This window comes from Lytechinus pictus, chromosome 17, assembly GCF_037042905.1.
Source record: "Lytechinus pictus isolate F3 Inbred chromosome 17, Lp3.0, whole genome shotgun sequence".
In the NCBI taxonomy this organism is placed as follows: Eukaryota; Metazoa; Echinodermata; class Echinoidea; order Temnopleuroida; family Toxopneustidae; genus Lytechinus; species Lytechinus pictus.
This window is the reverse complement of record NC_087261.1, coordinates 26,345,454-26,362,816: the sequence shown is the minus strand read 5'-3', so window position 1 is coordinate 26,362,816 and position 17,363 is coordinate 26,345,454. Positions and strand designations below refer to the sequence as shown.

General features: G+C 36.6%; 2 protein-coding genes across 2 annotated transcripts in view; one reads left to right on the top strand and one right to left on the bottom strand.

Moving 5' to 3' along the window:
- Positions 1 to 1,752, top strand: part of LOC135157328 (uncharacterized) — a 4,274-nt gene extending 2,522 nt beyond the window's left edge. Inside the window, exon 2 of the mRNA XM_064112504.1 lies at positions 1 to 1,752. This exon is cut by the window's left edge and continues 700 nt beyond it. Within this exon, the coding sequence (XP_063968574.1) occupies positions 1 to 34 (34 nt within the window). The 3' untranslated portion in view covers positions 35 to 1,752.
- Positions 1,753 to 8,933: 7,181 nt separating this feature from the next.
- LOC135157273 (uncharacterized) lies at positions 8,934 to 15,466 on the bottom strand. Its single transcript, XM_064112318.1, has 4 exons — positions 12,824 to 15,466; positions 12,339 to 12,407; positions 10,841 to 10,984; positions 8,934 to 9,729 (listed from the first exon to the last, which is right to left on the bottom strand). Exons 1-4 carry the CDS (start codon positions 15,357 to 15,359, stop codon positions 9,602 to 9,604), a joined length of 2,877 nt encoding a protein of 958 aa, XP_063968388.1. The 5' UTR covers positions 15,360 to 15,466; the 3' UTR covers positions 8,934 to 9,601.
- Between the last annotated feature and the right edge of the window lie 1,897 nt (positions 15,467 to 17,363).

Genomic DNA, 17,363 nt, shown 5'->3' with positions numbered 1-17,363 from the left:
TATAAATGCAAAGCCATCATCATATTCTCCATGAGATTTGTACCGGTAGGATAAAACACGGACTTTAGGATACAGCTGACTTTATATAGGGTATAAATCTCGGAATATCTTCGGCTCCCACTGCCATACATTCAGCGAACTCTTGCACCCTTTCAATTTTTTTTCCATCTTACTGAAGAAACTATTGGTGCATGTTTAAAATGACTGAGGCTCCTTCGCAGCATGATTCTTATTGATAACAACATGAGAGTATTTTTAATTCAGAGTCAAATTATTAATTATAATTGAATTAAACTTTGTTGTTGAAGATTTTAAACACTGGGCGTTGTGGCGTTCGCCTGTAATCCGGTTATGTGGGGGGGAAGTTACAAATTGATGCAGAGGTTCGAGCCCCGGTCACGTCTTTCGGATGGTGACGTTAAAGGTCGGTCCAAGACGTAAATAATCATATCTGATTGATACACGTCTGACAAAACTCAAATACACACGCATACACACATAGAATTAGAAGCCTACTCCCAAAACAGTCTGCAGAATTACAATATTAATTTGTCGTACCATGTAAAGTTTATCTGTTGAGAGGTGCATGGTCATATCAACCTCAATGAATCTGCTCCGAAAGTTCACTTTCTTGCTCTACACAGTTAAAACGCAGTTTAGAATTTTATATAACGATGTTTATACAAAAATAGGTGTTTGAAATTTTGAATTAAACATCAAAAAATTAAATTTTGTTGTTGAAGATTTTAACACTTGTTAAGCCGTTTAAACAACAAACTACTTTAAGGTTCATATTAGGTAAATATCATTGTATAAAATACAAACAGCGTTTTTACTATGAAACATATCGCACCATTAATTTTTCTGCTCAATTAGATCGATTAATGTAATTACTTGTCGAAAATTGTTTCAGTTATGCTTCGTCTATTCTATGTTACTTTGTTAGTTTGTAGACATGGGACCGCCAAGGGGGAGGGGGCAGTTGCCACCTCCCAAAGTTTTGCAAACCTACTATTCTCACATAATTATGACGTTTCATCAAAAATTGTAATTATGTTCAGTGTGCACCAAATTATCAACCTTAACATGCCCCTCAAATCCCCCCCCCAAAAAAAAAAAGCTTTTTAACTATGTGAGGGAGTGAAGTGGATAAGCATACTCAGGTTTTGGAACATTCTGCGTATTTGTGCCTCCCCACTGAAATGCATAAGCATGCATGGCCTTTGATATGCTGATTCAGTGAGTTATAGGGTTAAAGACATGCATGTATCCTCGGCCATGGGGTCTGGTTTTGGGCAGAACAAATCCTGAAACATGAAACAAATTGGGACTATTCTTCTGCATGTTTGTACTCTTATTTTATTGTTCAGAATATTCCAGCCAATGTTGTTGCTCATAAGTATAAGCCTATAGGCTATATACATGAAAATGATGGACAGAATAAGACAAGAAGGATGAGAATTGCTATGTTCATGGTTAACAATTTTGCCTCGTTGTATTATAGCAATAAACACGAAGTGTACACATAACTTAGAGGTATTGAATTATATAAGCGATATGTTATTAGCTCTATAAAATATCAAAAATACATACTCATCGTGGTATAGCTAATTATTAATCGTGTTCTCATCATTAATTGTTTAGAAGGACTGCAAAAACTAATGCTCATTCCCTAATGCCTAAACTTGTACTCCATTATTCTATGCAATATCAATATATACTCTCTTTTTTGGTCAATAAAGTGCTTAATTGAAGAAACGTGTATTTTCCATCATGTTAATTCACTTATTGTTTAATAGCCGCGTTTTCTTTTATTATGATACTAATTAGTTTTCATGCATCGTAAATAGTTATAACCTATACTTTCTAAGATTTATATAATGTTTAATCATGTCCATTCGCTTATAACACGCTCTTAGAGGACAAGTCCATCCCAATAAAAAGTTGATTTGAATAAAAAGATAAAATACAACAACACTGTTAAAAAAAGAAGATTTTGCAGAAAGCAATAACAGAATCATTCTGTAAATTCATAAAACAGGAATTTTTCTGCAATTTAACAGAACAGATTTGTTTAAAAAGGGAAAAGGGTGTTTTGTTTAAGGAAATGTGTAAGGTTCCATACACCAAATACCAATTTCCTGTAATTTTACATGATATAATAAAGGTGTTCTCGAGACTCTGCTGCAGGAACTTTTTTATTTTAACGATACATTTTCTAACAGTGAAGCGTAACACTGAAAATTTCATTAAAATCGGACGTAAAAAAAGAAAGTTATGAAATTTCATATGCACATCCTGGGGGCCGTTTCATAAAGCTGTTCGTAAGTTAAGAGCGACTTTAAGAACGACGAGTTGAACCATCGCCAATTAACATTTTGGTGTATATACCATTCACCACAAGAAAGGATCACCAGTCGCTCTTAACTTACGAACAGCTTTATGAAACACCCACCTGGTCGGTATGCAAATGAGGAGACTGATGACGTCATCCACTCACTATTTCTTTTGTATTTTATTATATGAAATATAAAATATTCTCCTCATTGTCAAATGAAACAATGATTAATGCTCCCTGAATATGTGGAATTAGCATTGTTGAATGGTTCAGTAAAGTTGGTCCTTAGTGTCAAATCTGTAATAAATGAATATTGTATAATTCAAACAATAAAAAACAAAAGAAATAGTGAGTGATGAACATCATCGACTGACAAATTTGCATGATACCGAGTTGTGCATATCACTGTTTTGTGAAAAATAAGCGAAACTTAAAATGCCATAACTTTCTTATTTTACATCCGATTTTGATGAAATTTTCAGCGTTATGCTAATTTGAATTTTCTCTATTTATTCAAATTAACATTTTTCTGGGGTGGACTTGACCTTTACATAATTATATCTTGTTGCACGAAAATGAAAGAGTGGTCATGATCAGAGGTGTTGATCCAGGAGGTAGGAGATAATCGCCCCCCCCCCTCATGAAAATATTGTGGGAGGGGCAAACTTATCCATTTGCCTTCCCCCGCCAATAGTTTTTACAACTTGCAGGATTTATGATATATAAAGGCGTTGCAAAGCACTATAAAAACCATTAAACATGGCATAAAAATACTACTCTCATAAAGGGAATAATTTTGTATATTTTTATTAACTTAAACTTCAATTTATTCAGTTTCCCTACTTCAGAATGTATTAAAACTTATCCCATTCGCCAATTAGCTCATTTTAATTATCAAAAAATGATACCATATATTGTTTTAACCGTTTCTTTTAAATTCGTCTACGTATCCCTCAATCCGCATTTCGTTTCTTCTGACCGACCATCACTTATTCACTCACTGCTATCATCTTTTTTTCTCTCTGTCTTTCTCCCCCACACCTTCTTTCTCTCCCCTCTCCTTATTTACTTCTCCCCCTCTCACCCCCTTACATTTTTATTGGCATCTCTATTCTCTCTCTTTGACATTCCTCAATCTCTGAGCCCCCCCCCCCTCTTCCTTCACCTTCTGCCATCCGCCACCCACCCTTCCTACATTTTTATTCGCATCTCTCTCTCTCCCTCCTAATCTCTCTTCCATTCCTTCCACTTATCTTCCAATCAGCCACCCCCTTCTCATTTACATCTATCTGTCTCTCTCTCCCTCATTCCGTCTTACCCCCATCTTCCCTTCCTTACTTCCCATCCGAGCCCCTCCCCCTCCTTACATTTTTATTCGCATCTCTCTTTCTGCTTTTCTCTCTCTCTCTCTTCATCACTACCTCATACCCCTCCCCCTTGCATTGATTTATTTGCATCTCTTTCTCTCTCCACCCTTTCGTCTCTGTCCCTCTTTCCCTCACTACCTGGTACTCTCCCCCTTCCATTCCTTCCTCCTCTTCTCCCATACATCTCCTCCCAGGCTTCTTACTCTTTTTGCTTCACTCATCCTCCTTTTCAGCAAATGCATTGCATCTTCGAAATCATTCCTGCTGAAGAAAAAAAAATGTCCACAACAAGAATTCAGTTTCAACACTTTCATTAAAGAGAAAAAAAGAAATCTAATTTTCTCGGTATTTTGGAGCAACTACTTTTTACAACTGATGAAAAGGTGGCCACATGCAACATATCAAATCATAAATGTCAACATTTGAAAGTATGAATCCAGAGACCCGTCTCATATAGACTTAACTTTGCCATCTATCTTATCCCTGATACCATAGGTGTCACAATGGCAAAATTACAGTTGCATCTCTTTATGAAACCGGTCCCAGACATGACAAAAGCATTGAATTGTCTTCTCTTTTTTTTGTTTTTAGCAACAATGAAATATCTCTCTCTAAAACAAATATCAATAAAAGATCAATGAACAGCAATCAAATAATGTACATGGACATTAAACTCAAAGAATGGAATGTTACAATATCTAAATACTGACCTAGACAATATAATTAGAGTTATATAAAATGAAGTAAAGTGCCACAAAACAGCTATCTGCAAAATGTGTATGCTGTGATTTACCAAGCATACTTTAATGCTATTATGACAATACATAAATTCATACAAACAAAAGGACAATACAAGTAACTACAATCTTTAAACAAAGTAAAGTAATCAAATGAACAAACCAGTTGGATAAACCTTGTTTTAATCATACAACTATTTTTAAGTCACATTTTACTAAAACACAACCATTCCTGAACATTAGATTTACTATGCAATAGCATATTTTGTTATGGTCCTTTGGCTTACTGTAAAACTCCTTTGTTCAGTAGTCATTTGATTGATTTTAATAAAGAATACCTGACTGGGGAGCATTAGAAGAAAATACAGGTGTATCAGTGATCACAAGAAAAAAGAGCTGAAAAAGCTGAATATTGTTGAAAGAAGCTGAATAATGAAAGAGCTCCCATATTTCATTTTTGTACAGAGAACAGCTAATATGGACGATTCCGTACTTGTCGTACGGGACATTTTGACAACAATTTTCTAGTTTCCTAGCCGAATGCTTGAGCAATAAGATATTCTTTTTTGTCAATGATAAAGCTATAGTGTGTAGTCATGTGAAAAAACTAATCAACACACAAAAATTGATTATCGGTAAATTATAGGTGAAAATGTTGTGTGTCGTACGGCCGAGGACGCAGAAATGTCCCGTACGACACGCAACAATTTAAGCTCTAATTCACCTATGGACAACATATTTTTGTTGGTTGTCATTTTTTTGCATGTCTACCCAGTAGTACTTTAATATTACCACAAAGCAAATTGAAGTTCTTCGTTCGTTTGGAGAGCAGGTTGAAAAATGTTGTGAAAATGGCTGATTTTTCTAGCATGGAATCGCCCATATAAGGTGACATTTAAAACAATTAAAAATAGCTGAAATCAGTTAAAACGCTGAACCCTCACAGCCCCTGAAAAATATTTCAAATCAATTACAAATTTCTGATGCTATTTTACAATCCATAGATAAATTTTTTATGTACATTCCTCATGCAAGAAGCAGATTTATAGCAATCAAGTGCAAACTTGCAATTAAATATGCAAGACATGGGAGCCAAAATAGATTTGCAATTGATCGCAAGTTTCTTGCAACACCCCGCAGAAGCGGGCATAACAGTTGCACTCCACTGGTAACTGATCTAGTCATGAAAACTATTTGTTCATTTGTCTCGTTATCTACTTTCACAGCACAAATGAATTCTGCTGTTACAATAACATTAAAACAAGTTATGTGAATATGAGACATATCACGTTGACACCAAAAGTACACTGTATTGTACATTTCTTTAACATTTTGGAGAACAATCCAAATGTACTCTTTAAACACACTTGAGATGATTGTTCTACACAGCACCAACTTTCAAAAACAGATTTGGGGCCAGTTGCATAGTCATTTTCATTTAATCACAAAAAAAAATAAATGCAGGTCCTTAAAGGAGAATGAAACCCTTGAAATCAGCTGAATCAATATCAAAGAGAAAAATCTAAGAAACATAATGTTGAAAGTTTGAGGAAGATTGAATGAATAATAAGACAGTTATGAGCATTTGAATATTGAGATCACTAGTGCCATGTAGATCCTCCCATCGGCAATGCGACCAAGATCTGTGATGTCACACACGTACAACTCCCTCATTACTTTAGTACTTATTTCACTTATATTCTCACTTTTATAGAGTCTATCACAAGGTGAGGTGTTCTCTTTATGAGATGACAAGTACAGAGGTTTCACAACATTATATCATTGATGAATCATTTGTCATATGATTAGAATGAGCAAAAAGAGATGTTTTGGGGTATATTTTCAGTGTCCAAATGGGAGAGTTGTACGTGTGTGACATCACAGATCTTGGTCGCATTGCCAATGGGAGGATCTCCATAGCATTAGTGATCTCGACATCCAAATGCTCATAACTCTTTTATTGCTAGTCCTATTTTACTCAAACTTTTGCTGATCTTATTCTTTGATTTTTCTGCTTTCACAAAAGCTAACTTGCTCCAAGAGTTTCATTCTCCTTTAACACATGCCTTTGTTTGGGTGAAATCAAGTTGCAGTTTGATTGATTGTAACTCCCCCTGAAACAAGCCCCAGTTGGTTTCATGTGTATTGTATTGTACAGGGTATCATCAACTGCTGAAACCAACCAGGGCCCTCTTTCACAAAGCCTCTTAACAATTGCAAGTGACAAGTCACTGTCACCAGCTACTGAGATGGTGCAATCTGATTGGCCGGGTCGAATCAAGTGCAAATTTCACAGCAGTTGTTACTGATGATCATAGCAACCTTTGTGAAACTGGGCCCTGACTTGTTTTAGTATAGGAACAGATAACCAATTGGTAAAAACAATCAATCCTGTTTGTCATATTAAACACAGATCCATCATATTTCTATCGATAATAGACCCTGGCAGGTGTCTCCTTTGTGTGTGGTTGTGAAAGGAGGAAGTTGGATGTCGATATCTTAGTTCCCCCCCCCCTCCCCCGGAGAGTTTTATGATCTGCCGCAGTTGTTTGTACTATAAATTGCAAGGCTTAAATGATAGAATCCATATCTGAAATTATGCATAAGTTCTCCACATATCAAATAATAAGTATATGATAAATGAGACTATCCTTTAATAATTAGTGTAAATTGCATGGGCTAATGCTGTTCAGAGGCATGAAGATTTGAAGATAAAGAATTGTACAAAAAACTAAACTGCGAAATGAATCATGACCATGCATGTTCTTTCTTTCTTTTTTTTTTGCAATTCATACTTTACAAGGATATGATTAGTTGTACTTGTTGTATTGGAAATTGAAACCAACAAAGAACCTGCCTCCTTATTTTGTATGAATATTTTATCAATTAATTTTGTGTCTTATTTGCATATAACAATAACAAATCGGATGAAAACAGTAAAAATAAAAAGAAGAAAAAAGAAAAAGAAAGCAATTGCTAATTATAGTGTACAGCATATATATGCACAGCTTACACATGTAAGTTTCATCTGAAGACAGTGAAGACGATTGCCTACCTCAACTGCCTTGCATGTTGCCCTCACAATTCCCCTTACCACCGACAGTGGTTCTACAAGGGCATATTTGAAAAAAAAATGCCTTGTCCTCATGAGGGAGTACTGCAAGGGCTGCACAAAAACATGATATTCTTAACTCTGTTTTAATTTAAACACTGGTTTAAAATTGTGGTTCAACTATGGAAAACCAATTTTGGCACTAAGTCTCTGAATAATTATCAGATCATTTGGAATTAAAATCATTCATAGATGTCTGGGAATAATAACTTAACAGACTTCTTTTTCATTAAAGCATGAGGAAAAGAGCAAAGTAAACATAATTAATATGCCAAACAAACTTCAATATTTTTGGCTTCCCATAATTTAGCCGGAGTTACACATACATGTAGACAAAGAGCTAAAAGTTAAAAGTGGACTTAAGAAGATAGAAAGTTACTCAAAAAAGCATCATTAAAAACACTTAGCGTTTTAATTAATGTGTCACTTCTGTGTCACATCCAGAAAGCTCTATAAAAAAAATACAAACATCAATACTGACTGACAAAAGGATCGATCACCTTTTGAACCCAGATATCGTAGATGGAATTTTTCTATAGTATGGTGAAACAAAGAGCCTGCATTACCACTAATAAATGTAGTGGATCTATATTTGCAACATTAATGATTCATTGAAAAACAGATACAGGTATATGATAAATAAATTTTGTATGTACATTTTATATACACAATATCATAAACAATAGGATTTGCGCATATACACAATTGATAAATTACAAGCTATTCAGTCACAATTGATAGTAGTAAATTAGTTTCTATTGATAAGGCACAAGTATTTATCTTCCACACTTTCAGCGATTTTCCTACTATTTACGTTCCTTTAATTCGACGTTTAATATTACGTTATTTACATTATTTACGTATTCGAGAGATCAGCGTCCAACAAGCCAAGCTTCTCAGCTGGTCTCTCTTTTCATTTCAACCCTTTCTTTTTTTAATATACACAAGAATACTCATGCTTTTAAGAATGTTAAGTTTTATGAAATGATGATATAAGTATCGTATTTTGTTCGTATAATTTACATTACCCAATTTTAGCAAAATGTAAGGTCGTTACTTTTGTTCATTTTTGTAATTGTATTTATGTATTTGTATTTATGTATTTATGACTTGTATTTGAAAAAATGGAAAGAAAAGAAATGAAATAAATCAATAAATCTAAATCTTAAAAAAAAAAAAAAAAGTAGAATTGTGAGAGTTGTTAAGAATTTTGAGTATGGATAATAAAATCCATTCCCATTCTTAACAGTATGGTAGTTGTTAAGAAATTCAAAGCATGAATTAGGGTGATTAAATTTTCATGTTTGTTAAAAATCCCAGAAGCTTTTTGATTTTTGCAATTCAAGAAAAAAAAATTGTTAGCCAGATGCTCTGGAAAAGGAAAAAAAATAAAGCAAAAATAAAAAGGAAAAATTAACAGAAATGTTTCATGTTTTGTTAGTATTCCATTTCCATTTCTTCTTAGTAGCAAGCCGTTTAGCAAAGACTAGTCACTCACAAGGGATGTGTGTATGCATCAGTTTGAGTTTTAACAGTGTACATGGTGTATTATACTAGCAGGCATTGCAAGTCCATAAACAAGGACAAAGCATAATACAAAGAAATTGTTGGAGACTCTCTTAACATAAAAAATATGAAAGGTTACCTTTTCATATTTCACTTCATGTAATAAGACAGAAATACTAACAATTATCAGCTACCTCATTTGCACATTGATCAGGTTGTGCATACAACTGTTTTGTTAAATAAAAGTTTTGAATGTCATGCATTTCTTATTTTACATAAAAATTTTATGAAATTATTAGTGAAATAATTTACCTGTTTCCCTTTTGTCAAGGTAGACATGGACTTTAACAGAAGTGCCCCAGATTTCTGTGTCAAATAAAGTTTGGAAGGCCTGCAGTATGCTAATTTATACTTTGCAGTCTGAAAATTCAGACCCAAATAACATGTTTAGACCATGGACCTACAGTGGTACATACAATACTTTTGATTAAACACGAGATTCATACCTCCAAGCTCATTTCAACACAGAGGTTGTGTGTTTCTACTTTCTTGGTAATGTTCTTGCATGAAGTGGGTACACGAGCTGGCGTCTCGACAGTCCGATTCTTCTCTTACGCTGACAGACAGGTAGAGGGCGCACGGGGGTGATAGGAGGGGTCTGGTTTTGTGCTGCAGTAAAAGAAACAAAAGAGAAAAATCATCGTGCGGGGCGGATCCAGGATTTTCTAAAAGGGGGGGGGGCACATTTTTCTGAGGAAAAATTTGACAAGCAAAAAAAAAGGTTTTTAACCAAAAAGTAAAATTTCATCCCCCCCCCAAAAAAAAGGTCATCACTTTCAAAAGGGGGACACACTTCTGTTTTAATGGCATTTTTACATTACAAATTTTAATTTTGCTTCACAAAGGGGGTGGGGGGCACGGGCCGGCTGTGCCCCCCCCCCCCTGATCCCCCATTGATCATCGTGTATATCACGGGTATGAGGTAATCCTGAATATCTTTTGGTCATGGACTTAAGTCATCAATCTACTGTCAGTTTTCACAGGGCTCACAAACATTTTGCAAAGGTTTTGCAAGGACGCGAATGTAAAAAAAAAAAAATTGGCAAATTTCAACATTTGTATTTCATTCGCTAAAAGTGTGCAAAATGAAAAGTGACCCCGCATACAACTGGCAAAGCTTCCGAACATTTTTGGCACACTTTGCAGTACACTTCAATATGAATGTTGGACTTAGCTTATTACTTTGCTTTCACACTGGCAGATATACCTGTGGCGCATTTCATAAAGACTTAATTTACAGCTATGGTAACTTTGCCATTAGGTGGACTCCCAAAAGTAACATTGCTCAGTGGCCAATCACAATCAATGTTTCCATGGTACATGCAGTTACAATAAAGGCAAAGTTACAATAGTTTTATTTATGAAACAGGCCCCTTGATCTTGTTCAGTAACGATCGCAGTAACAGTACCATTATTTTATTTATGAAATGGGCTCCTGGATCTTGTTCAGTTACAATCATAGTAACAGTACCATCAAATTGTAACTACCATGGTAACAATAGGATGTCCTTTAGTTACAATTGCATGGCAAAAGTACCATAATAGTACATGTAAATGCAAATGGGCCTAGGGCTGTTCTATTTGAATTCAAATTCCAAATCAGATAAAAAATTGGCTACTTCTCTGATCGAATAGTCGAATGGGTATAAAACAAGTTAGAATGGAAATTTTGTGGCTCTGTCAGAATGAAACCTCTCCTTTTCAAAGTATGAATCATTACCTGTGTTCAGAAGGGTGTTTTGGTCCTGGGTAAGAGAGCGAGGCGTCAGGGACGGATCCGGGAGAGAATGGCTCCACAGGAAAACACCTGCTGCAGTCTGACCCAAGGTCTGGAGGTGATCCGGAATAGGTTTGTCCTCAAAATCTCAATAGAATGAAAACACGAGGGGGGAGTTAAAAGCGATGTTACATAAAAAGCATCATTCACATGTGAAATGCATCACCTGAAACTGCTTTTCTGATGCTTCAGGAGAGATTTATCTTTTAAATCTGAATAGATTTATATTTTAAATCTGAATTGGATAAGATTATGTATACCATAATCAAGTAACATCATAGCCACACGCCCACACCAGTGAACCGACTCCAGACCAACCCAAACTGTTATGTTGTTTTCAATAACCATTTGTTGGTTCGGAGTCGGTTTCATTTGTGTGACTACATACATGTAGCATCACATATGATTTGAGGAATGCCCTGAAACTTATATTTAAACTTGATGGTGATTGACAATAGGTTTATCTTTGTGATCTGAATAGAATTAAATATATTAGAGATATTATTACAGGTATGTTATGATAAGGCATTGTTCACACATGACATGATGAATGGTTAAAAAATGCTGCTTGGAAACGATCAAGGACAGGTTTATTTTACAGGTATGAATACATTAAAATTGATGAGAGGCTAGAGATTGCTGTAAACAATGAAATACTACATACAGTGATTAACATAATTGGAAATCATTCACTGACGATCACTTTTTGAGGATAAAAGGAAATAAGTATATCATATGTATTAACACAGAAAATACTAGTAAGATATGGGGTTGGAAATGACAATATTTAGTGTCATTCACAATCACACACTAAAATCAAAACCTTAAACTGCATTATAATGGTGAATGACTTTAGTTTCTGCATCTAAACATGTTGCAGAAATCCGATGAATACCAGATCAGAATAGCAGGAAAAGACGCATGTTCTCTGATCAGGTAGAGTTAAAATCAGAACCTCCAGTTTCTGCGTGATAGGGAAAATTGACAAAATTCACAGAATTTGAGAAAAACGCTGAATTTATAGAATTTCATGGAAAACATTTTATGAAAAAAAATGAAAATCATGAAAATCATCGAAAAATCCATGTATTTAGAACATGAAAGAACATGCAATTTAAGACAATAGAATTTGGGGGCTTGTTACATTTTAATATGAATTGTAAAAAGGAGAGTGAAGACATTGGGTGGAGCAATAGAATAGATACAGAAGGGGGTGGGAATCTGTGTATATAATAATACAATCTAAAAAAAAGTGGAAATTGTGAGACCTACGATGTACATATCTAATGAAGATGTAGACACACTGCTACGGAAGACCTACAAAATTCAATTTAATAAAAGCCATTGAGAATAAATTTACCGGTAATAGAAAAGAGAACATGCAAACATTAAACATGTGCACTCACCTATAGGGAATATTTTCAAAGAAACATGGACTTACCTTTGATACTTGCCGTCTTCTCTTGGTCATGAATGCTTTGTTTGGTTGGACCATCTTGCTGCTTGGTATCTGTTGAAAATAATTTTTCGAAAAAAAAGAGTATCTTAGTCAGGATTCTAAGTATCATCCTAACAGCAATCCTTCATACAGAATTAAATTCTTGTCTCTCTCGCATATTGCCATACCTGTAAGAATTCTTCTGGCAGGTATAGCTTTCCACGTGCTGTTGTCACTGCTCCAGCTAACATATCCACTCTGCCTGCTAGCATTGTAAGGCACACATAACTCTTGATTATTGAATGACTTCCTTTTTATTTGAAACCCCAGATATTGTTGATTATACTATGAAAATTTTTAGCATACCTTTCATTCTGTGAGAAGCAAATTTTACTGTTTCAACATGAGTGCTAACTACAAGTACATGTAATAACCACTTTCAATATTCCATTATTTATATATCTTTAATAGTGAAATACCGCCATTACCTTGCTCAGAAAATATGGATTCCTCCAACTCCAGAAGCTGGTCAATGCAAGGGTTCTGTTTCCCAGGAGCCTGAAGAGAAGGAACTGTTTGGTCATTGCTGACATTCACCTCACCGATGCTCAACTTTACATCAGCAGATGTCTCTAAGTCAGCAGCAAGTTTCATCTCAGAATGCTGTATGGGTGAACACGCACGGTTGTCATGAACCGTACCTGATTCCAGTGTCATTTCCATGTTTGGAGAAGATTTAAGCCTTGAACTGTCCTTTGGCGAACAATCAAGATATCCGAATATTGGATGTAGCAGCGGAATACATGTCTCAATCTCTTCTGTTTCTTCAATATCCTTCAGTGAACCATCTGGAAGGAGAGAAGGCGAGGTAAAGGTCTCACTGGGGCTAAAGTCACAGGACTTCCTCTCTTCACCTACGGTCAGTTTGTGCTTTGGTGACAGTCCCAAAACATGTAGGAAATCGTGGTCAGTAATCTCCAAGGAGGAATATTTTGCTTTACATCCAACATACTGATGGGTGCTGTGTTGCTCTTGGGTGTCAGGGTGACCTTGTACAGATATATCTGGTACCTTGGAAATACTGTCATCTCCATCACGGAAGGTTTTCCAGTCATCCTCAACCACATCTTGCATTTGACTTTCATTGAAAGGGACTGCAGACGTTACCTGCAACTTTCCATTTTCCATGAAATCAGGGTCTCTAGATGTCATTCCGCTGAATTCCCCTAGAGGCTGGCTGCAAATCCTCTCTTGACTATTGGCAAGCACCTGGGAAGCCGTCTGGAAGGTGCAGCTGAATTCATCATCACTTGATCCTGGAGAAGGCATGATGTCCTCTTGAAGAGACGGTTCTATGGCATCTACATAGACATCTTCTGATTTCACTACTTCTACATCAGATGAAGATAAGAGTGCATTGCCATCATTACCTCCTTTTGTACCATGGAGCTCTATTTCGAGACATTCTGGCTGTTCTGAAAACTCTTCTGACTCATCCAGTTGCAAATCTTGAGCAAGTACATATGAATAGGTATTTGTTTCATCCTTAGATATGTCTAGATCATTGTCAGCTTCTTCCACATCTAGAGTAGATGTATATGGGCTATCTTCTCCTTCGAGATCATTTCTTAATAGAAGTTTATTATGTTCTACCACAGTTACTTTCTCATCAAGCTCTGCAGCCACATCTGCTTGTTCCATGAGAGTTATGCTCTTTACATCTTCTTTAGCCATTACATCTAGAGTAGATGTAGACTCATTATTAGAATCAGATGAACCTTGCAGGGAACTGAAACTTTGGCCACTGTTCTTCTCTGAAAATAGGTCAAGAGTGTGGTTATCATACAATACTGTTGCCTCTTGAAACCATGCTTTGGTGTTTTTAGTCTCAGGGATATGCAGTTGTTCCACATCTTCAGTAGATGTGTCAACTTTAAGAGGTACCTTGTTTGGAGAAGAGTCCTTTGCTTCAGCAACTGGTAGACATGGAATGGTGGAAATGGAAAATGTATTTTTGGAAGCCTGGATGTCAGACAAAGCAAACTTTATCTTCTTAGTAGGTGGTTGTTCAGCAACACCAGAAGTGTCATCTGAGTTTCTATCCAGACTGGCGCTCTGCAGCATCTCATGAGTTACAGTGATGTCTACAATTGATTGCATCACAAATCTACAATCATCAATTATTTCATCATTTGAGAAGAACAGTCCACTTTGGTGATTATCATTGATGCTAGCATCATTATATGGAAGTAAAGAAATAGTTATTGAATTATCTTTAACTGCACTAGCCATGTCAGATGGACAACCTAAAGTGCTACTTGCTACTCTGTTAGCACTTGTTGTTTCTCCAAAATCTGACTCTCTGTTCAGAATTGCCACACTGGACTCAAAATTGGATTCAAAATTGGCTTCTACTTCTTCTTGGTCAGCTTCTTCTTTGGCTTTGTTCTCATCAATGTAATGCTGGCTCACTTGAAGTTTTCCCTCATTTCCATCCTGGCAACCAAGCGGCAAATCTGCTTCAGGTTTTATGACCTTCAAGGGAATGACAAAGTCATCTTCTAAGACACTGTCATTGCACTTCCTCTTCAATTTACTAAGCTGTGCATTATTTCCACCAGTGTCTACTTGATCATCATATCCACTTCCAGCCTCTTCTTGTTCCTGGGTTACTTCAGTTTCCATCTCCTGATGATCTTCTTTCATCTTCAAACATTCTGACTCACTGCTCTCACCTACACCCACAGGAATCTGCTCATAATATACAACAGTTACATCTTCATTAAAGGATATTCTTTTAGTGTTCTTCGCGCCATTCTCCATTTTCTGCACGGTCACACTTGTATCTTCATCGTATCCTGGGACTGACTGGTCCGTGAAGTCATCAGCAGTATCAAAGACCACTGGTTTGGTAGAAGGAGATACAGACAAAGAGCTTGTGATGATGTTTTCCAATATCTCTTCAATGATTAGAGAAGGTAAGTGGCTATCTTCAAAACTTATGTTGGGCATGATTTTGTCCATTTATGTCTCTGAGAGTCTTCGGATGTGTGAGCTCCGTCTATTTTTCACTGGCAGTAGACCTGTTCCTGCTGGCTGATACACACATCTTGTTTTTACCAGGACAAGTTTCAATCTGGCAAGAAATGGGTGATAATGTTTGGTTAGAACAGGGACGTGAGAGGATCCTGGTTAGAATCAGATTGCAATTTGCAACATACATGTATATTTGGACAGGGTGTTGGGGTGGAACAGTCAACTATAAAAAATGCAATGTTTGACATGTAGTCATTACAGTACAAAGATGGGTAAATCAGGGTTTCCAGCATTTCAAGAAAACAAAAATCACTGATTTTTCCAATGTTTTTCTGTGGTGAAGTCTCAAATTCCATGATAATTATTACATTCATCTCCAGTTTCATGGGTCTGGCGCTACTCCATTTTGGCTTTTTTGGTGTAGAGTTCTACATACCGGTAATCTGTTTAAAAAAAGTTTGGCCTCATTTTTAAGGGCATTTTGGAGCGTTGTGGCCCAGTGGATTAGTCTTCGGACTTTGAAACAGAGGGTCGTGGGTTCAAATCCCAGCCATAACGTAATTTCCTTCAGCATGAAATTTATCCACTGTGCTACACTCAACCCAGGTGAGATGAATGGGTACCTGGTAGAAGAAATCCTGGGAGGAAGAAATTCCTTGAAGGCTTGAATGCTTTGAGCGCCTAGGCAGCCCAGCTAAAGCCGGGGTAATAATAATAGCAGCGCCCGCTGGGAGAACAGTTTTCAGAACTGAAGTGGCTTCCCTGGGTAAATATATCTATATTATTATTCTTGTATTACTGAACGCATGCAATTACCCATCAGAAAATGATTTTAGTATGCTTGAAAATTTTGCAACATCCTTCCAAGAGGATTTTTAATAGAAAGATGATGGAAAAGGGTCAAATCCCACTTGCCTGGTACCTATCTCAATTTTCTTGTCCTGGGCAAACTTTAAGTTAGTAGGCCCTAAGCAATATTTTAATTCTGTTCAGTAGGCTCGAGGACGACGCCGACGGCTCGATCGAGACAGGTCAGGACAGGAGCTTCCACCGCCGGTGCCGCGCCGGCCAAGCAGGCAGTGAGTGGATTGGTTTCGCACCACCGGTCGGTCAGAAGAAAACAGATTCCAGAATCAAATAGAGTAGATCTAGGCCTATTATACATACGGTACCACTCTTTTCACTTTTTATTGAAGTATACACAGGGAAATCAAAAATTACCATTATCAATGATTACACTAAACGCCAGTGACTCACCTTTCTTACGAAGGATACCGCTGCCACTTTTTTAGGAGACCTACCTCAAGTGCTAAATTTTATGACGTAACAATCCTGCAGCGCATGCGCATAGGCCTAGCCTAGCTATAAAGCGCTGCGCTGGCAGCGATCGTGCATGCATGGGCTATAGTCTGGTCTGTTAGCGGAATTATGTGGACACGGTGGACAAAAGCATGATTTTTTCTCCAGACCTTTGTTTATGTATGAGAATTAAAAATGGGGTATGCTCCAAAAAATCTGGCTGCAGGAACAGCGAAAAAATGGGTGAAAATGTCAAAATTTATGGGTTTAGATTGGTCTGATATATAGACTAGCGCTAGTGCAAAACTCAATTGCAGTGCTTTATTTTGCATTGGTTTAGTTCTTGAATTCAGACCCTTTTTGAACAGATATTCTGTTTGTCCTCACATCTCAATGCACTAAATATCTGAATGCAGATGCTAAACAAGCCGAAGGGTGGTGATGGAGGGGGTTAAATGTTGGTGTGTATGTACTTATTTTGGTCTTGGGGTAAAGATGTGCAGGACACATTTTTTGCATGTGTTGGAAATTGTGTTGCCATGGTAACAGTGTATTATGGCAAAAATAAGGTACAAATCTTGCAGTTAGAACTACTTCCTCTGTTGTCATCCGATTCTCATGAAATTTGGCACACACATTGGTCTTGAGGTGAAGATGTCTAAGACACATTTTTGTGTGTCTTTCGGAAATGTT

Bases quoted from the DNA above. Each gene is read 5' to 3' on its own strand.
- LOC135157273 (XM_064112318.1), bottom strand. From the start codon at position 15,359: ATGGACAAAATCATGCCCAACATAAGTTTTGAAGATAGCCACTTACCT. The intron at 12,408-12,823 runs GTAATGGCGGTA...TATTTTCAACAG, and splicing joins ATCCATATTTTCTGAGCAAG to ATACCAAGCAGCAAGATGGT. The intron at 9,730-10,840 runs GTAATGATTCAT...CTTTTACTGCAG, and splicing joins AAACACCCTTCTGAACACAG to CACAAAACCAGACCCCTCCT.